Source organism: Melopsittacus undulatus, chromosome 11 (genome assembly GCF_012275295.1).
Source record: "Melopsittacus undulatus isolate bMelUnd1 chromosome 11, bMelUnd1.mat.Z, whole genome shotgun sequence".
Classification (NCBI taxonomy): domain Eukaryota; kingdom Metazoa; phylum Chordata; class Aves; order Psittaciformes; family Psittaculidae; genus Melopsittacus; species Melopsittacus undulatus.
In genome coordinates, this window is record NC_047537.1 from 19,048,876 (window position 1) to 19,072,150 (window position 23,275).

The 23,275-nt window shown below is 47.4% G+C and overlaps 1 protein-coding gene across 1 annotated transcript in view; it reads left to right on the forward strand.

Moving 5' to 3' along the window:
• RNF213 (ring finger protein 213) overlaps positions 1-23,275 on the forward strand; it is a 47,498-nt gene that overhangs the window by 12,508 nt on the left and 11,715 nt on the right. Inside the window, 32 exon segments of the mRNA XM_034067603.1 lie at positions 292-472; positions 1,078-1,251; positions 1,506-1,664; positions 1,946-2,523; positions 2,777-2,942; positions 3,582-3,799; positions 4,339-4,479; positions 4,665-4,826; positions 5,218-6,358; positions 7,380-7,573; positions 7,962-8,105; positions 8,646-10,643; positions 10,645-12,240; positions 12,458-12,594; positions 12,894-12,989; positions 13,282-13,400; positions 13,987-14,109; positions 14,467-14,543; positions 15,256-15,403; positions 15,770-15,905; positions 16,336-16,524; positions 16,935-17,074; positions 17,483-17,637; positions 17,836-18,057; positions 18,383-18,564; positions 19,292-19,412; positions 19,523-19,623; positions 19,893-20,072; positions 20,377-20,540; positions 20,635-20,737; positions 21,439-21,553; positions 22,350-22,560. Coding sequence (XP_033923494.1) covers positions 292-472; positions 1,078-1,251; positions 1,506-1,664; positions 1,946-2,523; positions 2,777-2,942; positions 3,582-3,799; positions 4,339-4,479; positions 4,665-4,826; positions 5,218-6,358; positions 7,380-7,573; positions 7,962-8,105; positions 8,646-10,643; positions 10,645-12,240; positions 12,458-12,594; positions 12,894-12,989; positions 13,282-13,400; positions 13,987-14,109; positions 14,467-14,543; positions 15,256-15,403; positions 15,770-15,905; positions 16,336-16,524; positions 16,935-17,074; positions 17,483-17,637; positions 17,836-18,057; positions 18,383-18,564; positions 19,292-19,412; positions 19,523-19,623; positions 19,893-20,072; positions 20,377-20,540; positions 20,635-20,737; positions 21,439-21,553; positions 22,350-22,560 — 9,571 coding nt within the window.

Below are 23,275 nucleotides of genomic sequence, written 5' to 3' on the forward strand. Positions count from 1 at the left end.
GTCATGGCTTGAGGTTCTGTGGATGGTTTACATTTGTTAAACCAATAAAAGAAGGATTGATAAGGAATCAGGAAGTAAGGATCTACTTATAAAGGGTCTTGAAAAGTACTTGTAATGCTCTCGCCATCCTGGCTTCTGGGTCAGTCATGAGCTGAGGCTTTTCTGCAGTGCCTCAATGCTGGAGGTGTGACTTCTTGGCATCAATGTCTCACCTTGAGACAGATGGACATGGTGTAATCCAGACCGCTGATGCATTCCCCCCCCCCCCCCCCCCTTGTATTCCTTGAGCAGACTCAGAGCAATCTCCTTGAGAAGATCTCATCCTACAACTTGGACAGATTCAGCCAGCTTGTATCAACGATCATTGTGAAGTCATGGCCAGTGAGGACTGGACAGTCTAAGGATGACTTTGATGAGATTTTGCACCATGTGCTCACGTGGCCTGACATCAAACGTGTCTTCAGCTTTAGTGGTATGTGTTAGTTACATTTTGGGAGCCTTATGAAAAGCTGTTCTCGGCCTCACCACTCCCACTTCACAGAGCAGCAAATACATAAAAATTGTCCTGTTCTTGTTTTATTCCTCTTCACAAAGCTCAAGTTATTCAGCCTGGTTTTGGAGAGAAAAGGCTAAGAGGAAACTGGCATTCCTCTTGTGCTAATCCACTGCATCCACTTCAGGATTTGTACTGGACCACTGAGCCTGTAGCTCAGGTGGATTTGTAGAACATAACTTCTCCCTCTGAGGTTCTAATAAGTTATTGCTACACAAAAATGCTGAAGTGCTGGTTGTGTGGCTGGATCAAAATGGCTCGTACTTCCTTCACGGGTTTTGGGTATGGGCTGTGCATGGGAAGGTTCCTGAATTGCTCTCCTGAGTCCTGGTTGTTTCTGCTCAGGAAGACATCAGGGACTGGAGGGTGATGTGATGAGTTCACGGGCTTTTGGGTAGGGATTTGAATGGGAAGTGGAAGGACTCTAGGATTCTATGACTCTGTATCATAGATAGTTGTTGGTTCTGCCTGGTGTTTGTGGAGCGGGGCTGATTTGGGTTTTGCATGCTTTGTTTCTGGAACAGGAACAAACACAAAGCTTCTAGAAAAGCTGACAGATGAGGCAAAGAATGTGATGGTCACTGCAGACTCTGTGTTTGTGAATGTCACCAATGACCTTCAGAGTGGGAGTATCCTTGTGAAACATCTGGAAGAGATTTTCCAGCATGAGGAACAGTTCATCTCCATCTATGAGATAAGTAAGAGCACCATTCATAGTGGCAGTCTTGTCTTAGGGCGTCATTGTAGTGATCGATGGCCTACTCGGTGATTAGTAATGCTAACTAGGAGCTTCAGCAGTTGGTAGTGCTGCCTTTTGTACGGAGCTCCCAGCTCCAGTTGTGGTTGTTTGCATTTCACTGTGTGTGTGACTCTGCAAATCCAAACTGGAGTGATGGGTGCAGGGGGTGGGAAGCCTCTGCCTTGTGACTACAGATGAGTATTTTTCTTTCAGAGAACCAGCACTTGTTACCTGAAGGCAAAGAACTACTTCGGAGAGGACTGAAAGAGTTCCTGCAGAGGAGGCAAGAAGAAGTTGCACTTGTCAGAAGAGAGAAAAAAGCAATAGGAACCTTTCTGAGCATGTGTAGGAAGGTGCAGGCATCTGTGAAAGGTAGTGTTTGAGGAGCCATTTGGAAGTGGCAACTTGGGAAAACGTGGTTTTCTTTGACAATGACTGGGCTTTGTAAGCAGGTTTTATTCTGAACTGTAGCAGCGATGAGGAAGGGGTGGGGGAAGTGTAAGCCTGAAGTGCTTGAGGGATCGAGCAAATGCTTGTGTATCAGATGATATCTGTAGGGTCCACATGCCCAATAGCATCTCAGCAGATTAGATGAATTAAGCTGGATGCAGGCTGGACACCTGATCCATCTCTGACCTGTCTCTCTTTTAAAGTGAATGTCGGTGAAGTGGAATTCCAACATTTGGAAGATCTTAACTTAAAAAGACTAAATACAATTGTGAATGTGGGAGAGAGATCCCTACAGACCTACTACAGCTTGAGCCCGGAACTGAAAGAATTTGCCCAGAAGATGCACACTTTTAGGGGCAGCATCATCTTCCAGCAGTTCTGGGAGGAAGCAGCCCAGGAGGCAAGAAGGGAGTGTGAAAGTCTGGGAGAGGAGGAGCATGTATTGGACCTTGATGATGTTTTCGGTGCCCTGCTCAGGCCTTGTTTTGAGAGCTATCAAAGGCTGTGTGATGATCTCAGAGCTGGAAGTCTCACGCTTTCTGCAGTTGATAAAATCTTTCAGAAATTCAGGAATGATCCTGAAGGTATCGAAACCGAACTGAACATCATGTGTGAGCTTAGTGCTGGAGATGACAGAGGCTGGGTCAGTCAGCGATTTGAGCAGATCCAGCAATACTGTGAAATGCATTTAGCTTTTGATGCTGCAAAGATCATTGCCACTGTCAAAGAGAATTTAAACCTTTCTGGTGACTTCAGTGTCCTGGAGAACTTGCTGCACATAGTAAGTATTCCCTTTGGCTCTGTACTGTCAGGGTGTTGGAAAAGCCTGGGTAAATCTGATTGTTCCCACAAGTCTGTCCCAGTCTGTCAACAACCATTCCCTGTCACAAAGGGCTTATTTGAGATAAAAATGAAGCATTCAAACAAAATGCTTTTGTGTATACCTTAGTTCGGGGCATGACTTTCCTGGCTGGAGAACACATTGTATTCCCTGTATCTAGAGTGAAGGTTTGTTTTTACTGCTTGCTTTCTAGACAGAAAAGCTTGAATTGTACAAGACACAAAAGCTGGATTCCATCAGCCCTGAGCTTATGCATGCCAAGGAACTGCTGCAGGGGATCACTGTGAACCGTCGTGGGTGTCTGGGGGAGCTGGCTCAGCAAAAGGAGTTTGTCTGCTGGGTCAGAGAAGCACTGAAAGGTGTGTGCTGCCCACCCAGGAATAGGACAGATAGTACTAGCAAGGATGCCAGTTTGTGTGCAGGCAGAAAGAATGCCATATCCCTGACCCATCTGCTTTATGCCTTCACAGCTTCTGGAATTGATAGTTACAAGCATCTCTTACAGGCTTTGGTGTGGAATGTGCTAAGAAGCAGTCCCTTTAAACATGCCCATGCCACTGTAGTCTCGTGCAGGACTCGGTAGCTACCCTGGTTGATAGCCGGCTTGGTCTGAAGGGTTGTAATAGCTGTAATAGTTCAGATGAGTTGTTTGAGAGAACAGAGGCCACCCATTTAACAAGATGGCAGGGGTCTGGTTAGTTGTGTGTCACCAGCTCAGTTGTCTTAAATGCAGAGGCACCCTTGGCACTGCTTCCATGCTGGTTGTGAGCCTGAGAGAAGAGAGGGCCAAGGCCCTACACAGAGAGAAGCCAGGGCCAAGGGTATCACTAATGCAGGTGAATTGCCTTGTGAAGCTGCTGGCAGGACGGGCAGGGGGACACTACACAGGAGATGCTGGTCAAAGGCATTCTTCCTGCATCTTCCATAGAAGGTGGTGATGTGGAATTGCATTGAAGCTCCCTCATTTGTTGTTCGTCCATGTGTTTTTCTCACTTAAGGTATAAACGAGCTGAAGGTATTTGTGGACTTGGCATCCATCTCTGCTGGGGAGAATGACATGGACGTAGACCGTGTGGCATGTTTCCATGACACTGTGCATGGCTACTCTTCACTGCTCTATGAGCTTAGGCAAGAGTCAGGGTTTGATGACTTCATGCAGTGCTTGAAGAAGCTGTGGCGAGCCCTGGACAGTGATAAGAATCTTCCCAAGAAACTGGTGAGTTCTGCTGCAGCAGGTCCCCTTTGCATCCTCTTTTGTTTCTGCCTGCCAAGAATGGTTGGAAGATTGACTGCACAGGGCAAATCACACTCGTGTGGGGAATCACAGCAGCTCTTGTTATTGGAAGATAAATATCTTTGTTTCTGTGGCACAACAACTCCCTGCAGTGACTGTAGCTGGTATAGCATGGATAGCTCCAGAGCACTGCTGAGGCTTTCATGCGTGACATGGTGTAGCTTTCCCCTTTCCAGAGCTGGAGTGATGGTGCAGAACTGTGTCCCACTCTTCGCAGCAGGGTGTGCTCTGTAGCAAGAGGCATTGAAGCACTGGGGGCTTGGTTTCGTTCAGTCTTTCATGGTGTTGGTGAGGCATAGCCATGCAGAAGGCTGAGCTGTGGCCTGTAGTCATTCCTTTCTTCCTTCCTCATCCTGTAACTGTTATGCCAGCCTAAGCTGTTTGTCTTGAACACAGGTATAATCCTGGAAAGAACTGTCAAGGAAGCAATTAGAGCAGTGCCATGTCTTCTCTTCCCACAGCGTGCTTCAGCTCAATGCCTGGAGTGGTTGAAAACAGTGAAAGAGAGCCATGGGTCTGTGGAGCTGTCGTCACTGTCACTGGCAGCTGCCATCAACAGCAGAGGAATATATGTTCTCAGAGCACCAGCTGATGGCCAAAAGGTGAGGCCTGCCCCTCCTGCAGGCAGCACTGCTGGCAGGGTGGGAGATGAGCTGTAGCTGTTCTCCCATTCTGCACAGCCCTTCTTGGGAGCTGCTGCCTTAGAAGCACTCCCCTTGCTGGGCACAGCACAACCTCAGATGTAGGCCCTCAGTGCACAGCAGCACTAATGGGTTGTTCTCTGCAGGTCTGTTTGGACAGTGTCCTGCGCTTCACCCTCCCGGGGAGCTCTGGAGATAATGAGGCATCCTGGAAATACTCCCTGGCAGAGCTCCGTGAGCTGCAGAACAAACTGATGCTCATGTCAGCAAAGGGAGAGCAAGGCTTGGAGGTGGAGAAGTTCTCTGAGGTCAGATTTCAAACCCTAGTGCTGATGTTGAGGCTGGGGTTGGTTTTTAGGACTTTTGGTTAGAGCTGAGTTGCTGGGGATGAGTGGGAGCAGGCAGAGATGTTCCTACTTCTTTGGTTCCATCTGAAGATGAAACTGAGCAGGAGACTGGACAACGGACTGGTACCCTCATTCTCTGGGAAGTCTCCTGGCTGGGAGGGTTGCTGTGCTTTTGTAGCAAGCAGGGGGTTCCTTACTGGCTTTTAGAGAATCTGGTTACTGTACAAGCCTGACATACCTGGCTTGGGACCAATGTCTTTAATTTCATTAAACCTTCTGTGGTGTCATAACTGGGAGTTGTGTTGGTAAATCCACTTAGTGTGTTTTTAATCTCTCCTCTATCCTCACACAGATCTTTTTCAATGTCCAAAGACTTGCACAGGCCTTTATAGACCTTTACTCAGCTGGGAACATGCTCTTCCGCTCCTGGCTTGCCCATGTGTATTGCTCACCCCAAAGAGAATCGTATGTTCTCATGGACTTCTCTTTGGGATCGATCCCAGTGCTAGAAGCACAAGGAAATATGGCAACTGTGCTCCCAAGCCTCTGCAAGACAATGGAGAGCTTCCTGGAGAGCTGGAAGAGCTTCATGTATGAGAAACGACTGCAGCATTTCTACCTGAACTACTACACCGCAGAGCAGCTGGTGTATTTGTGCACAGAGCTGGGGCAAGGGAAGCTCAGCCACAGCACCCTCATGATGCTTTCATTCCTGAAACACAACTGCACTGAGGTGGATGTCCTTAGAGCCTCCAGGAACCAGGTACCTCCCAGCTCAAGGAAGGCTATTTCTGACTTCCAAGTGATGAAGGATGGGGGGAAGGATCTGACTGCACAGCTGGAGCACCTCTGGGAGTGCTACATGAACAACATGGGCTCCTTCCTTCCCAACTGCCTGGATATCGACACGCTGGGTGAGTTGCTCAAGAGTCTGGCCAGCCGTGAGAGAATGCAGGTCATACGAGACTTCCCCCAGGATCTCCTGCGTGTTGGTCAGCCCAACCTCATCACATGCCCTCACTCTGAGGTGCTTACATCTGCTCTGGCTGTTTACATGAACAGCCCCAGCCAGCCCCTTCCCACCTTCGATGAAGTTCTCCTGTGCACTCCTCAGACCACTGCTGAGCAAGTGGGGCTCTTCCTCAGGAGGTGCCTCATTCCCTGCAGTGGAGGAGAGAAGATCTACACCATGCTGTATGCAGATGAGCTGAGCTATGATGTGAGCTGCAGAGCAGAGGAGCTGTTCCAGCACCTGCAGCACTACAACAGTACCTATCGCCTCATCATTCTGTGCAACTGCGAGAGGGAGCACAGCTACATCCCTTCTGTCTTCAGCCAGTACAAAGTGCCCTTGATACCCCAGAGGCAACTGCCTGAAATCCAGCAATACCTTCAGCACCACTACAGAGTGGCTCAGCCCTCGGTCTCAGCTGCTTCTGTGTTCAAGGACAACATGTGTGTTGGGATTGTGTCCTCCAAAAGAGCTGGTGTGGGTAAGGTGTCACATGTGAAGTGGGGTCTGTTGAGTGTTGAAAACCAGAGTAGTGTTCACCTTGCCAGGTTTTGTGTCCAAGTCATAAGCATCCAGTGAAAAAGAGTGATTCAGACCATAGTGGAGCGAGGTGGAAGCTGTAAGGACAGCTCATCTTGTCCTGAGATAAGCATCTCTAGAGATGGTTCATCTTGTTAATCTGATCCCTGTCTCCTACTACTGACTTACATAATTAACACAAACTAGAGAGCTAATGCTGGGGAAGATTAATTTGACCTCCTGAGGTTGAAATATGCCTGTGGGAAAATGTATGTGGGATGGGGCAAGGACTGTAAAAGCCTGCCTGCTCTTGCATGGGAAAGGATCTTTGGCTGTCTCTTACTGCAAAAACTAGAAGGCATTAAGTAGAACTACTCAGCAGGATGAAAAGCAAACAGGAGAAAGTGGTTCTTCAAACAGTGCTTAGTTAAATTGTGGAACCCAAAGCTTTACACAGGCTTAAAAAGCGATTAGGTATAGTCACTAGAGAGATGCCTATCAGGGGTGACTAAACACAAAGATGCATCTCTGACATTGGAGCTCCTGAGCTGCAAATCACTGAGGTAATACTGAGGAAGAGCTGCTGTTAGCTGTGCTTTTGCCCTGTTCCTTCGCTGCTGTTGCTGTGGGAGGTGGGCAGCCCAGGCACTGCTTTGGCTGTCCAACATTTTGACTTTAGAAACAACTGAGTAATAGAATAGACTCAATCCAGATAAAGGGCAAAGCCTTTCTCAGGTAGCCTGAGCAAAACAAACCATGTGGGTAATAACAGCCTTCAGTAGCCAAAAGCAGGAACGACTTGGATTGCTGTCTGTAGCTACTCTAACTAGATTTAGGCTTTCTTTTTCTGCAATGTCTTTCTGGAAGGTCCAGAGGTTTCAAGGACAGGGTACTTAGACATTTGACTTTGTTCTGCTATGACCTTAGTATGGTGTAGTCAATGCTGAGGGCTGTAATTCTTGTGGTGTTTTTGATGATAACAGGGAAGTCTCTGTATGTGAAGAGGCTACATGAGAGACTGCAAGAAGAACAGCCTGACTGTACAGAACTTCTGAAAACCATCAGACTCATTGAGGCAGAAGTGGATGAAGACAAAGTGCTAAAATCTCTTCTGCCTTTTCTGGAGAGAAAACATCAGACAAAGCCCATGATATTCCACTTTGATATCACCTCTTCAGTAAGTACATCCCTCCCACACGGACTTATCCTACAAATTCTGGATGAATCCTTGCAGAATTTGTTTCTTTAAAGCTTTTGTTTCAGTAAGTCATTTCAGTAGGATGTGTTTTGTAATTCTTGGGTAAGTAACATAAAGAACCCTTTACCATAAATGTGGTTCAACTCTGGAGCAGGTTGCCCAGGGAAGCTGTAGAGTCTCCAACCCTGGCAATGTTAAAAACCTGACTGGACACGGTCTTGGGCAGCCTGCTCTAGCTGAGCCTGCTTTGAGCAGGGGTTGGACAAGATGATCTGCAGAGCTCCTTTCCACCCTCAACTGCCCTATGATTCTGTGAAATTTTGATTAAATACAAAGGGAATGCCTTTGTGTTGTCTTTTTGTGATAGGTGCGAAGTGGGATTCCAGAGTTTCTCTTCAAGCTGTTGGTTTTGCAGTACCTGGCAGATAATAATGGAAACATGTGGCTACGACAGAAGTGCCATTTGTATATCATTGAAATCCTCGAGGTATCACCAGTGCCGAAGAAAGCAGCAAGACACGTATGTATACAGCAGTAGCTGTTTTCTTTGAATTTCTCAGTCACTTTGCACATGCTTGTACACAGCTACATATGAGTTATAGAGATTGACTATAAATGTAGCACAGGAATCCCCTGTTTGTACTGGGGGTACTGTGCATCTACACTACAAAGTGGTGTCCCTGGTGTTGTACAAAGTGATGTTAAAACCAGGCAGTAAATTCCAGCTGTAAGAACGGAGTGCAGAAGTGTCAGGATAAAATAACAGTTTCTGGAGTTAAGTTTTCATTTCCTTTGAGGTAGCACTGAGAAGGGGCGGGAGATCACAAAGGACTGATGTTACAGGAAGAAGACTGTAGGAGGAAATAGGGTGAATTGTTGTGATGAAGCAGAAGTGATGTACAGGGGAAAAAGTGTCCCAGTTGCATAGGCTACCTGCTGTTACTCAGGCCTGTGATTTTAGGTAAGAATACTGATAGGAACAGATTAAACAAAATGAAGATGCTTAGGGCTGCACCTTTGTGATGACGGATTTTCTTTTTCTCTTTCCCAGAAGTCAGCAAGCCAGAATTATAATTTCTTTGATGTGTTCCCTAAAGTAACATGCAAATCCCCCAAGGAGGTACTGGAAATGGAGACACTTAGGAACCAGCCTGGGGATATTTCGGACCCAGGAATGGATGAAGAAGAATTTTGCAGTGAGGCTTTCCAGAGACCTTTCCAGTATCTGAGAAGATTTGACCAGGGGTGCAACCTGGACACATTCTGTTACATAGCAAACTCTGTGGAAGGGAGCCCAGCAGAATGCCTGCAGCAGTTCCTCCTGCACTGTGGGATCACAGACCCCTCCTGGTCAGAACTCCGAAACTTCACCTGGTTTCTGAACACCCAGTTGAGAGATTGTGAAGCTTCTGACTTTTGCAACCCTGATTTTGTCCAGGACACTTTGCAAGGCTTCAAAAACTTTGTTGTTAGCTTCATGATTTTAATGGCAAGGGATTTTGCAACCCCCTCCCTGAGCATTTCTGATCAGAGTCCAGGAAGGCAATCCTCCAACCTGGAGAATGTTGCAGAAGAAGATCTTCTTCCTTTCCATATTCGGAAAAAGTGGGAGTCTGAGCCTCATCCATACTTGTTTTTCAATGCAGATCATGTGTCAATGACATTCATTGGTTTCCACTTTCAGCCTCATGGCAGACAGGGTGTTGATGCCATTAATCCTTTGAATGGCAACATTATCAAGAGAAATGCCATGACTTTACAGCTGTACAATGGCTTGTTACTCCAGAGAGTTCCCTTCAATATTCCGTTTGATCAGTTGCCCCGTCATGAGAAGCTAGAGAGGCTTTGCATGGTTTTGGGAATCCCCTGGGTAATAGACCCTGATCAGACATACGAACTCACAACAGACAACGTGCTGAAGATCTTGGCTATTGAGATGCGATTCAGATGCAACATCCCTGTGGTGATCATGGGGGAAACGGGCTGCGGGAAAACCAGACTCATCAAGTTCCTGTGCAAGTTACGCAGGAGCTACATGGAGGTGGAGAATATGAAACTCGTAAAGGTTCATGGGGGTACTACTGCAGAGATGATTTATGCCAGGATCAGAGAAGCAGAAGCCCTTGCTAAAACCAACAAGGAGCAGCATGGGTTGGACACAGTCCTCTTTTTTGATGAAGCCAACACAACAGAGGCTATAAGCAGCATCAAGGAGGTCCTGTGTGACCGCACAGTGCAGGGGAAGCCTTTGGTCTCTGGCTCTGGCCTGCAGATCATAGCAGCCTGCAACCCTTATCGGAAACACACACCAGAGATGATTCAGCGCCTGGAATTAGCTGGATTGGGCTACCGTGTCAAAGCAGAAGAGACTAAGGATAAACTCGGCTCTATTCCATTGAGACAGCTTGTGTACCGGGTCCATGCACTCCCACCCAGCATGATCCCATTGGTGTGGGATTTTGGGCAGCTGAACAACTTAACTGAAAAAATATACATACAGCAGATTGTCCAGAAAGTAACTGAACACATCCCCATGGAGCAGAGTGAGGCAGAGCTCATAACAGAGGTGCTCTTTACTTCCCAGCAATACATGAGGCAGAGGGATGATGAGTGCAGCTTTGTCAGCCTGCGGGATGTGGAACGCTGCATGGAAGTGTTCAGGTGGTTTTACAAGCGCAGTAAACTCCTGCTGAGGGAGCTGGAGAAGTACCTTGCTGAGAAGAGGTCCCCAAAGAGTACTGTTGAGAGAAACAACATTTTCTGGTCCTTGGTGCTGGCAGTTGGGGTCTGTTATCATGCATCCTTAGAAAAGAAAGAGGCGTATAGGAGTGCTATCAGCCAGGTCCTTCCAAAGCCTTATGATACCCAGAAAAAGATTTTGGAAGAAATCTCTCTGATGCAGGACTTATTCCTGAGTGGTGTGCACCTCCAAGATACCATAGCAAGAAACCTGGCCTTGAAGGAAAATGTCTTCATGATGGTCATCTGCATTGAGCTGAAAATCCCTCTTTTTCTTGTTGGGAAGCCTGGGAGTTCCAAATCCCTTGCAAAAAACCATTGTGGCTGATGCTATGCAGGGCCAGGCAGCTTATTCAGATTTGTTCAAGGACCTGAAGCAGATCCATCTAGTGTCTTTCCAGTGCAGCCCTCTCTCTACCCCAGAGGGAATCATAGGCACTTTCAAGCACTGTGCTCGATTCCAGGAAGGGAAGAACTTGGAGGAGTATGTCTCAGTGGTGGTTTTGGATGAGATTGGGCTGGCTGAAGACTCTCCCAAAATGCCCCTGAAGACTTTGCACCCACTTTTGGAAGATGGCTGCATAGATGATGTCCCTCTTCCCCACAAAAAGGTTGGTTTCATTGGGATTTCCAACTGGGCTTTGGACCCTGCTAAAATGAATCGAGGCATCTTTGTCTCACGTGGTGACCCCAGCAGAGAAGAGCTCATAGAGAGTGCCAAGGGGATTTGTTGCTCAGCACGAGGGGCTCTGCAGAAGGTTGAACAGTACTTCTGCCACTTTGCAGATGCATATGAAAATATTTGCAAGGCCCAAGACAGGGAGTTCTTTGGGCTGCGTGACTACTACAGCCTCATAAAGATGTTCTTTGCCTTAGCTAAGAGCTCCAAAAGTGAGCCGACACTTCAGGACATAGCCACAGTTGTTCTTCGGAACTTTGGTGGCAAAGATGATGTCAATGCCTTGGAAATATTCACTTCACAGTTACCAGAAAAAGGGGAAATACATGCTCATGATATCAGCAGAATTGAGCTGGTACGGCAGAACATTTACAGCAATGGTGAGGATGGTGACTGCAGGTACCTGCTTATTTTGACTGAGAACTACGCAGCGCTGCAGATCCTCCAGCAAGTTTTCTTTACTGCCCGACAACAGCCAGAAATCATCTTTGGCTCCAGTTTCCCTAAGGACCAGGAGTATACCCAGATATGCAGGAACATCAACCGGGTGAAGGTCTGCATGGAAACTGGCCAAATGGTTGTGCTCCTCAACTTGCAAAACCTCTATGAAAGCCTCTACGATGCCCTCAATCAGTACTACGTGTACCTGGCTGGCCAGAAGTACGTTGATCTGGGGCTGGGCACCCACCGGGTGAAGTGCCGAGTGCACCCCAAGTTCCGGCTCATAGTCATTGAGGAGAAGGATGTGGTCTATGAGCACTTTCCCATCCCACTGATCAACAGGCTGGAAAAGCACTACCTGGATCTCAGTACTGTCCTGGACAAGGGACAAAGAGAAACTGTAAAAGAGCTGAAGAAGTGGGTGCATGAGTTCACTGCAGCCAACACAGAAGAGCACTTTGTAAGCAAGCACAAATACAGCCCTTCTGATGTATTTGTGGGCTACCACTCCAATACCTGTGCCTCAGTAGTGCTGCAGATGATGGAGAGGCTGAAACCAGTGTGTCCTCCTGGTGAGCTCATGTCCTGTGTGAAGAGAGAAGCCCCGCTGGCACTGCTGAACTGCGCAACCCCGGACTCCGTCATCCGCCTCTGCAGCTCGGTGCGCTTCTTCATGGCAGATTCTTTGGCCAACGTCTACTTCAAGCAGCAGCAGCACACGTCCTTTGCAGACTTCCTCCGAGCTCACGTCCACGCTGGCGCTGGGAAGCAGACGGTCTTTACAGAGGTGAGCATCCTGCAGGGACCTCTCAAAACCCTCCTCTCAGGGAGCCCTGGGTTGCTGTAACAGCCCGTGTTGACCCTTTGCCTACTGGCAGGGCAAATAAATGGGTTTTTTTGAGAGCAGTCCAGCTCTTCAGCATCTTGGAGCATGGATGAGTCAGTTTCTACTGCCCTCCTGCTGTGTTCAGAGGAGAAAACAAACCTGCATCTTGCACTCCCAGGTCACCACCTTCTCGAGGCTTCTCACCAGTGCTGATGCTGCTTGTCTGGAGAGAGAAGTGCAGGGTAAAGCACAAAGGCCCCAAATCCTGTTCCTGCAGCAGTTTGACACAGAGTACTCCTTCCTGAAGAGCATCCGGTGAGTCTGGTTTTGCATTATCCTGCTCTAAATAAGCTGTCAACTGGGTGCAGGATGGGTAGAACATCTGGAGTAACACATATGGCAGAGGGGGGCAAGAGGCTGTGCTGGGCTGAACAGAGGACAGGCTGGGGCAAAGTGGGTGTTAGCTCTGTCAGTTTGAAGTTACATCATCCCCATAGGATGGTTGTTGTAACCTCTCCTCCTGCCTTCAGCAGCCACAGCTAATGTGGAGCGACTTCTACTGGAATGGTTTGGTTTTATGCTCAGTTACTTCTAAATCCCTTTTCACTCTTCAGAGATTTCCTTGATGCTGCACCAGGAAATAAAGTCCTTATAATTCAGACAGACTTTGAAGAAGGCTCTCAAAATGCCCAGCTCATTGCTTCAGCCAGGTAGGTGAAGTGTGAGGTGGTTCCCAGGCAGCTCTTGTGCTTGGTGGCTCCTCAGCACCATTTGATTTTTAGTGCTGTTTGGGGATTTCAGGATCAGGAATGTGTAATCCTTCTGTGTGTTCTGTAGTGGGATGGATCTAGAAGCACAAGTTGTGTTTCGAAGAATGACTCATAACCCAAGTCAAAATAATCTAAACTGGGTCCAGTTACCAGATAATCTTCTCTGAAGCAGCCCTGTGGCTCTGAACTTTTCTGTCTTTGACCTGTCAACAGCATTTCCTCTTTGTTGTAGGTACACTGTTGTGAATGAAATCAACAAGGTGGATCTGGGAGAAGACTCTGTCTTTGTCTACTTTATTGTGAAGCTTTCCCGAGTGGAAGGGGGAACATCCTACGTGGGATTCCATGGAGGTGGGTCTGGTCATCTGTCACTCCTCACTCTTCAGCTGCCTTCAGGCTAACATAGCACAGCAACATCCCTTGTTAGCCTTCCTTTTTAATGCTTAGCATCAGGAATCAGTGTGTCCTGTGGGTTCTCAGAGCTGCTTCACTTACCCTCTGCCCTGGGGGGATGAGTATCTTGGAGTCCTGGTCTCCTTTGAGAGCACCTTGCCGTGCCCAGTGGTGGTTGAGTCTTCTTCCTACTCAGCTGGAGAGCAGCAAGTGAACGTGATACAAACTGTGGTGGCATTTTGTCCCCCAGGAGGCTCCTGAGTGTGGGCTTACGTGTCGTGCTTTCAGCAGCAAGGTTCGTGCTGTGTGCAGTGGGTTCTAAGCCTCAGAGCCCCAGGAGCATGCACACTCTTGTTAGTCAGGGCAGTGCACATTAGCATGTTCAAAGTGAATTGCTGCTTTCCCTTTCTGCACCAAGAACTGAGAGTAAATAACCTCTTATTGTGAGCTGCTAGCTGACAGGTACTGGGATGTAATTCTTGGGAAGCTCTTCTACAAGAGCATGCTGCAGGCATGAAATGATTCTTCTCTTCCCTGTCTTTAGGACTGTGGCAGTCAGTGCATATCGACGATCTCCGCAGATCCAAGGACATGATCTCTGATATGACAGCCCTGCAGAACCTCACCATCAGCCAGATGTTCTGTGAGGATTCAAGTAAAACCAGAGGTGAGCTGCAGGCTGGCTGTGCCAGCCATGGGGGCCATGTGCCAGCAGGGAAAGGGGGAGATACGGTCCCAGACTCAGTGGTGGTGGAACTTAGGCCTGGTACAAGGCACCAAACTGCCCCATGGGATCCTAGTAGAGCTCAAAGCATTAGGTCAGTGTCACGTTGCCTCCAGCTCTTGCTGCATGAGGCTTGGCAGCCCAGCAGCTGCAGCTGTGCTTGGAGGGGGGGTCTCAACTGCTCCTGTGGGTGATAATGGATCTCTGCAGATGTTCTGCTGCTCTGTGCTGCTAAATAAACCCTTACCTGCCTGATGCAAGAGTGTGCTTTCTAAACAAACCTCTACATCTTAGTTGCAGCTCTGTATGTGAATGGAGAACAGGAGGAAAAAGAGGTGGAGGTTGAAACACCAGTGCCAGAAGCAGAGCACTATGAGGTCAGTTCAGAATACATTTGTTTGCTTCTCAGCTTTCAACATGGCTCTCTGCTCTTTGTCATACATAGGTGCAACACACCTTTTGCATCCCCGTTCACTTGAAATCCATCAGGAAGATTTGTATCATGAATGTTAATGGTCAGCCACAAATTCCTCTGCTCACTTCCCAATCAGCATCACTGAAGCAATGAACCATTGCAAGGATCCTCATATTCATCAGTCATTTCACACTTCTAATTTTCAAACATTAGTTCTAAAAGCTTCTGTTGTCCTTGTACAGCCTGAAGCTGAGAACTCTGGTTCTGAGCTGCCACTCCAGCTGTGGGTGCTTTGAGATGTCATTTGGAGCTGTCCTGGGGGATGCCCAGTCCGAGTGGGGCTTTTGCCCCTCTACTGCCTGAGCATCTCCCAGGAAGCAATTATCTTCCCATATCACATAATTTCCACTTTTTTCCCTAAACTGCTGTATTTTCCCCAATAACAGCCTTAATACAAGTGCTGTGTTTCATTGGTCAGTTTGGAAAGCCACGGAAGTTGCATCATGTATTTGACAGCAAAAGAAGAACTAAAATTTGCAGCCTGAGATGAGAGGAAAACTGGGAGAAGGGATGCCAGGGGGACAGGCCCTTTCTATGGGAGCACTATGATCATCTTAAGAGGGCTTGGGGTAAACTTGGAGTAATGAAGTTGATTTCACATTGTTCCTGGGAAGGGGAAAATCCTGGACACCACTGTACTCCTGAGGACCTGTGTACAAAGTGCTGTGGGGATGCTGCGGGACCAAAATGAAGATCTTAGTCGAAGCAGAAAGCGAATTGAGATCCTCCTTGGCCTTCTGTCCAAAGAGGATCACTTGAAAGGTATGTGCTCCCTGGCTGCTGCAGGTAGTGTCCCATGCAGGGACCACCAAAACATGCCAGTTAATTCTCTGGGAACCCAGAGGTTGGTGGTCCTTGCAGTAATGTAGACTAGGTGGATCTCCCAGGCCATCTCCCACGCGTGTGTATGTCTGCTCCAGGCTGTTCCTCATTTGGCTGTAGGGCTTCTGGAGTGTTACTTCACTATAGGTTGTGGTGTTTTCTCTGGCTATGCCAGCTCTGGTGGCTGGTTTCTTTTCCTGGTTGCCTAATCATTGAACTGAGTGTAAAATGCTGTGCTTGGTGTGGTCCTTGGGTTTGGGAGGACCTAGAAGAAGAGAAAAATGCAAGTTCCCTGTTGTTTTCCAGCCTTCTTCCTGAAGATAACCAAGGCTCGTCTCGCCAGCCTTTTGAAGAAGCAAGAAGAAAATTACCTTGACCCCAAAAACTGGGTGCTTCGGGAGGCTTTCAACCTCAGTGCTCTCCAGGAGGCAGGCACCTTCAGGTGAGGACAGCAGCAACATCTTGTAACCTGCAGGCTTCCAAGAGCAATCTGCAAATGGCAACTCTGCAGCAGTGACAGCAGTTTTGAGTAACCTGAATATGTGCAGTGTCAGGCCCCAGTCTGTGCTGGAAACTCCCTGAAGGCAGTTCTGTCCTCTCCTGGCTCCTAAGGGGAGGGTGACTTGCATCTGACTTGGCTGTACTGGGGCAGGAATGCACAAGTGCTTTGAGTGGAACAGTGGGATTTAGGGGCAGCTGCCAGTGGGAGAACCTTAGGGCATTTTGGTGGTGGTATTTTTATCTCTTAAAGGCAGGATTAGGACTTCCTCACATGGAAATGCCAGCAGGTTTTCAGAACAGCCACCTCCCAGTTTGCTGATATCGTTGCTCATCTTCCCTCTGGGTTTCTTGGTCTCTTTCTGCTCCTGAAGGCACACCTTGTGGAAGCGAGTCCAGAACGTGATCACTCCCATCCTGGCTCTCCTGATTGCTGTCATAGACCGAAATGGCAATCTGGAGCTGCTGGTCAGGCCGGCTGCTGAGTGGGTGACAAAGCTGTGGATGTTCATCTTCAGTGATACCAAACTCCTGACCATCCCTTTCGGTGTGGGCAGGAACAGGTGAGTCCCTGGAGAGAGCAGCAGGAGGTCTGGGTGGCAGCACCGACACCAGCACTGGTGTTAGATCCACTGCTGGTGCTCCCCTGTGCTGTGCTGAAGGGCAGTTCTTGTTGCCTTCAGAAGTCTCTTGGTTCTGCCTTGTCCTTGATTTCACTCTCTGGCTTCTGGCGTGTTCATGCTTCTTACCCAGCGCCTGGAGTGCACATGTCCTGCCACTACAGCCCTTTGGCCAGGGAAAGCCTACTAAATCCTAATGCTACAAAGTTGGCAGAATGAGCTGTATTAATGAGTCCTTCACTTCTTTCCCCTTTCAGGGCTAAATTCTTGCTTTCTGCAGCTTGCTGCCTCTGCTGTCTGAATGTGTTTTCCAGGCAAAAGCCTAGAGCATTAATGACCTTTTAATTTCCTAGCTCTCAGCCAGAGATAATTCTGGTGCAGAACAACATGGTAGTGTCTGCTGATGCTGGGAATAAGATGCCCTTCAGCTGGAGGATAAAGGAGTACTTGGATGAGATGTGGTTGGAAGCTCAATACATCCAAAACACTGAAGGTGAGGCCCTGGCTTGAGCTCATAACACAGAGCGTCTCCATTCACCTGCCATGTAACCTCTGGTTTGTCACTACGATGCCTCTACCTTTCTGTGACCCTGGAGTCACTTTCAATACCTCTGGACTCATACAAGCCAGTTTTTCTTTGTGCTTCTCACTATTGGCCTTTCTCACATCTACTGTGTGCCTTTGTGGAAATGCCAAGAGTTAATGACAAGGTGAGATTCCATAAATATAACACTGGTGTCTGTGCTGGGGAGGCTTGGCCTCAAATCCCTATTAGTGCTGTGAATGAGGGAAGTGCTGCATGCATCAGTGATTAATGAGGTGTCAGGCTGTTCAGACAGAAGCTGTGTCAAACCCAGCCTCCTCCTAACATTCAGCTTTTCTCTGCATTCCCATTTTCCAGACCATGCTGAGAAGTTTGTGGATATTTTCCAGAAAACTGCACTGGGAAAATTTCTCTCTGCTCTGCCCGAGGAAGACAGGGAGATGCTCTTCCAGTGCTATACTGCTGACTTCATTGCCTTGACCATTGGTGTGTCCTCTGCAAAGGAGCTGCAGGTCAGTGTGTGAATGGCTGCTGAAATTGCTGAGACCTTACTCAGACAAGCACTTCCATGGGAGCACCTGTAAAAACTGACACATTTCAGGCTGTGTGAAGTACTGATTCTTGTCTTTCAGAGAACTTTGCCAGGATATCCAGTACAAAAGGAATGACACAGGTTCTCTTCTAATTTTAACTTTGCTCTAAACTTGCAGTGCCTGCGAATTGCCTTCTTATCCTGTGTAGAGGAACTGAAGGCAGCATCTGCCATGAGAGAGGAGGCGGTGCTGGCCTTGCCTTGGGTCCACCTGGGATACAACCAGTTCAAGAGCCGCCTGCAGAACCTAGCCAGGATCCTGGCTGTACACCCCCGTGTGGTTGCCTACCTTGGTATTGAGGAAGGAGAGGAAGGACATGGAAGACCACATTCAGAGATGGTAGAGTCACTGTGAAGCATTTTGTGATGCTCAGCACTAGCAGGGCCCTCTATCCACTGAATTTTATCTTGTGTTCAGTCTCCTTTTGGTTTCAGCAACAGTAAAGTGGGGAGCACAAGCTCAGTCAGGATCCTTAGTATCAGGAATAATCTGCTATGTTATCACTGTTAGAAGCAGATTTTGAAATAGTTTACCCTTATGGTAATCAAGTAGAAGGTTATTCAGTAGAACACATGCTGTAGCAAGCCAAATTGAGAGCCCAAGGCTCAGAAGTAATTCTGGAATGCAACTGTTGTGTTATACTTACCCTTGTGTGTGTGTCTAGGTTTTGGATGTGTTTGCTGCGATGATATGTGCTGAAGAGCTGCAGGGTCAAGTGCAGACAGACCCCCCTGAGACTTGGCTGCAGAAAGTGAAGAATCTTCGTATGCCCATTGAGTTTCTGTGTAAAGAGAAGGTTTTACAGAGGAGTGGGAGTCAGTGCCATGAGCTGCTGAAAGAACTTAAGTATGTACCACACATATGCCCACAATCTTGATCTTTTGCTTGCTGTTAGTACAGGCTGAAAGCTGCTCTGGTGCTGCTTTTCTCACAAAGACTTTGCAAACCTTTCCAGGCTCCTGCTAGGCCCAGTTACAGAGCAGGCATCAAGAACCAGATCTTTTCATCATCTCATGTAGATTCTCCCTCTAAATCTGGCAGCACCATCCAGTGCATTCCTGCTGGGTTCAAGGATTAGTTAAAACTCTCCTTAGGTTCCTGGTAACCAGCAGCGTCTCCCCACTTCATCCTCTCTGCATTAAGACCCGGAGAGATGGAGCCTCATTTCTTGGAAGACATGGCCTGAAAGCTCTCCCAGTTTCTCACAGACCTTGTTTAGTTTAACCAAATTCAGACAATTTAGTTAATTGTGATTATTTTTAAGTATTTCCTTGATGTAGAGGTTAGAGCTGCAAGAAGGTCCTTGTAGTGGTCCTAAGTCCTGTAGTCAGCATTGCAGCAGAACAGCTCCTGTGGCACCAGCTCACTGTGTTGGGTGCTGTTATGTGCTTTGTCCTTGACAAGAAACCAGGGCTGATAACCAAAGGGCAAAGCAAAGGGGCTGCATAAGAATTGCACAAGGGCTGTAGTGGTGAGCATGAAAAGCAGGGAGATCATTAGAGTGGCCTCACATTGCACTTCCATTCATGCTCATAGCTCATAATTGTACTTTCTGATATTACACTTTCCACAGAACCTGCTGGAACCGGGTTTTCTCAATGTCTCTCTTTGTGGAACACGTGTTGCTTGGCATCAACACTCTGATACCAGAACTCGAGGATTTAGTGAAAAAATACACTTTGCTTCTTGCCGAGGTAAGCAAAGATGGGATTTCACCTCTTCCCTGCTTGCTTCTGCTGATCATGTGAATTGTTGTCTTTGGTGTTAGAGCTGACTCATTCAGCTTTGTCCTTTCCCTCTGCAGTGTTTTCAGCACGATTCAGACATGAAAACCCATGCAACTTTTGTGGCAGTGATGAGAGTGCTGTGCCAGTGTAAGGAAGAAGTCAGCAATGGGCTTTGCAGGTAATGACACTGAGACAAGTCAAGCGGCCAGTTAGGAATATTGCCAGTATTGCAACATATTTCTGGGTGCAAGCAGTGCTGCATACAATGGAATGAAAGCCAAGTGAAGAGTAATAACTTCCTTTTTATTCTGCACCCTGCGGCTAAGCAGTTAACCACCTGGTCTTACATTAGCTTCTTATGGTTTAGTTGCAGATGAACATCTTATTAAAGGCTTTTGCTAAGACAACATTGAAGCAATTGTGTTCATTGCTGTTTCTGGGTTACAGTTGCGGTCTGAAGTCCTGCCTCATCTGCCTCGGAGAGCTGAAGGATCCCGTCTGCCTGCCCTGCAACCATGTGTTCTGCCAGAAGTGCATCAGGATGTGGCTGGTACCAGCACAGATGCATTGTCCATACTGCAGAGTTGCCATAGAGGATGTTAATTTAAGTGTCTCCAAGGAGCTCAGGTACTTCCTCTCCAAGGTGGAAGCATTGCAGTGGGGCTGGTGGTGTGAGCAAATCCTGATCTGCTACCCTGAAGCTGTCAGCATGAGCAGAATGGGTGGAGGGAGCCCTGGTCTGTGTTCTGTTTACCGTATCAAAAGACTGTCTTTGCAGACAGTACTGCCGAAGTCTTGCACAAATCCAGCCTTTTGGAAAGCTGGAAAAGCATCTCACCTTGGTGATTTTTGCCTGTCTGCTCTGCTTTATCCATTACTTAAGTGGTTCTGTATTTGAACATTGTCCTAATGCTTTTTCCCCTTCCCCTAGGGAAGCCATAGCAAGAAATGCCCAGTTCCGGCAGAGATGCAATAATTTCTTTATTGATGTGGTCACTACCATGTGCTTCAGGGACAATGAACCCCCTGAAGCAGAGGTGATCCAAGAGCTCCTCAATCTGCTTTTTGTTCACAGAAGGGTCCTGGAAGGTTCAGGTGAGCTCCCCCCTTCCTGCTGCTCAGCCTCATGGAGTTCATTCTCTTGCTGCATCCTCTTGTCTGCCAAACGTGTCCTTCTCTATCTCCACAGATCACCCTACTGTCCACACAAAACTTCTGTCTCCATTTAATGAAGAAGTGGATGAAACTCCCATCATCCGCTCAGTGATGCTGAAGCTCCTCTTGAAGTACAGGTGAGCACAGTCGGACAGCTGATGGCTGGTACATTAGGGAGTGGCTCAGCTTTGTTCTTCATGGGCTCATCAAACCAATCTCACTGTTCCTCTCACTGCCATACTGTTGATTGAATTTGAGTCATTACAGGTGAAATTCATCCTGTGCCTTTTATTAATCATGCAGCTTGGCTGGTTTGCATATAGCTTATGTTGAAGTATCTGACCAGTCGGTGCCCAGGTGTACCTAAACTTATACTGAATGTGGATGGCTTGGGTGACATAGAGGTAGCTGACAAACTGATGTGCTCTAGATCAGCAAAGCAATACTCATCCACAGTCATTTAATCAAGAGTGATCTTTTGTATGCTCACAGACCTCTCGATTCACACTAGCTCTTCCAGCCTCCCTTTGCAGTCAGTACACAGGAAGTGACTTCTCAAGTGTGATTATCTCCTGGTTCAGATGCTTAAAATAGATCAGATGAGTTACACCCTAGAAATGCTAATTCGGTCTTGTTGAGCATAAAAGCCTAGATCAGACTGTGAAGCAAGATGATACTTGGCAAAACATGGCACAACTGCTTTTCCAGCTTCCAGGTGGATCCAGAGTGACCCTCACTTGTCACACGGACACAGCCGGTAGTTTGGTCATGCTTTAGAACACAAGTAGTAGTTGTCAGTATTGCAGCTGTGTTAAGGGAGTGTTTCTGTTTCCCGTAGCTTTAATGAAGTGAAAAATGATGTGCAGCACTACCTGTCCCGGGTAGAGCGTGACGAGCTCCTAGAGAAAAATGATAAAAAAGAACTCTACTTGCTTTTTGTCAACTGCTTGGAGGTAAGAGCTGCGTGGGGAAGAGCTGGAGTGAAACTGGTGCAGGGGAAGGAAAAAGGCCAAGAACAGAAATTCTTCCACAGTTTTAAACAGGTTTCTTGTGCACACAACCAGCTGCCCAGCTAGAAAGCCCAAAAAGAAGCTTACATCAAATCACCCCTCTCCAGTAACTGGCCTTGCTTTTTGAGGGAAGGTTTGTGTGCTTGCAGCATTACAGCAATCTTTCTTTTTCTTGGACACCTTGGGCTGGTATTTAAGTGTTAACTGAGGCCTGATAAAAGTCAATCTCCAGCACAGAAGTGCAGTGAGAAGGGGGATTTCTAGTTGCAGTAGTCTGCTACTGGGCTACTTGTTTTCACAGACACTGTTTGACAGCAGGGCAGAGGTTTAATTTCTTGCAGTCTGCATTACAGTGGTGACTTTGTAGATAAGATGAAAGTCTGGATTCTTGCTGAGGGTAAGTCAGCTAGAGCTTGGCATCTTGGAGCGTGTGATGTGTGTTTCAGCATGTGTGTGGCCATGCAGCATGCTCATAACTCCTACTCATCTACATGCTTAGGAAATATGGGAAAGCTTGGGTGCATTGCTGACAATGGTGTTTGATGTGGCAAAGGTTTAGGATAAGCACTGGAGAGATCACAGAGAGGAACTAATAGCATTGGGGTGGAGGGTGCTGTGAGATATTAAAGTTTAATGTGCTTATTGCAGTCTGGATGCATTGGAGACGTGAAGTACCAGTGCACAGGACATCAGATTTAAGTGGTTCTGCCACTCATGCAGTGTTCTGGCCCATCTTTAGGATGCCATGTGTGAGAAGTCTGAGGGCAGCCTTGGATATGAGCACATAAACTCTCTGCCTGGAGATGGAGGCTTTCCAGAGAACTACCTGCCAAATAACAGCCAAGAAACTCCTCAGGAATCATCTGTTGAATATCTACAGGCAGTAGCCAAGGTTCGCCTGTACCTGAGCAAGGCTGCAGAGCTGCTCTTTGACTTACATGAGCCCGGAGGTAAGCCTATTCTACTATCAAATAGAAATGCTGTATGCAGAGCAAAGTCCCCATGGGAGATGGGCTGGATATGGCCAATGCATCTGTGCTATGCTAGAACTTGTTTTGATGTATGGCCAAGGGCAAGTGCGTCAGTTTTCTCCTCCTTTTCTTTCATTAAAGGTCTCAGTCATCGTTGGTTCTCTTTACCGTGCATTAGAAGTGCTCTAGAACTTGCAAGGCTGTGCTGGTGACCCCTGGAGTGCAGTTACATAGGAGCTGTGGCTTTGGAAGATTTATTTTATCCTCCAGATGCTAACAGTGAAACTTTATTTAGAGCCAACGCAACTGAACTTTAATGAATGAATAAAGCATAACTGATGCTGTAAGGCTTATTGGTTTATATGAATGAGAGCTCTGAGCAGCTAAAAATGATGATGAGATACTTAAAAATAAGTAACAGGAGTTTTGAGCTGATTTGCTGACCCCATAAAGGAGAACAGCGTGTGGAGAGTCTCAAATACACAGTTTGTGAAGCAGTGAAGTGCAGTAACAGAACTAGTTCCAAGGACTTCAGTGTCCAGCCCTTGCATTGAGGATGTCAGGCTAGTGAAATACATCCCAGCAGATTGGTCTTAGTGAGCACCATCACCTTGGCAGCTGAGACCAATGGAAAGCCATAATTGAGCAAGATAGACGAGTTCTGAGAATGAACTACCAGTAAATGGGAAAACTT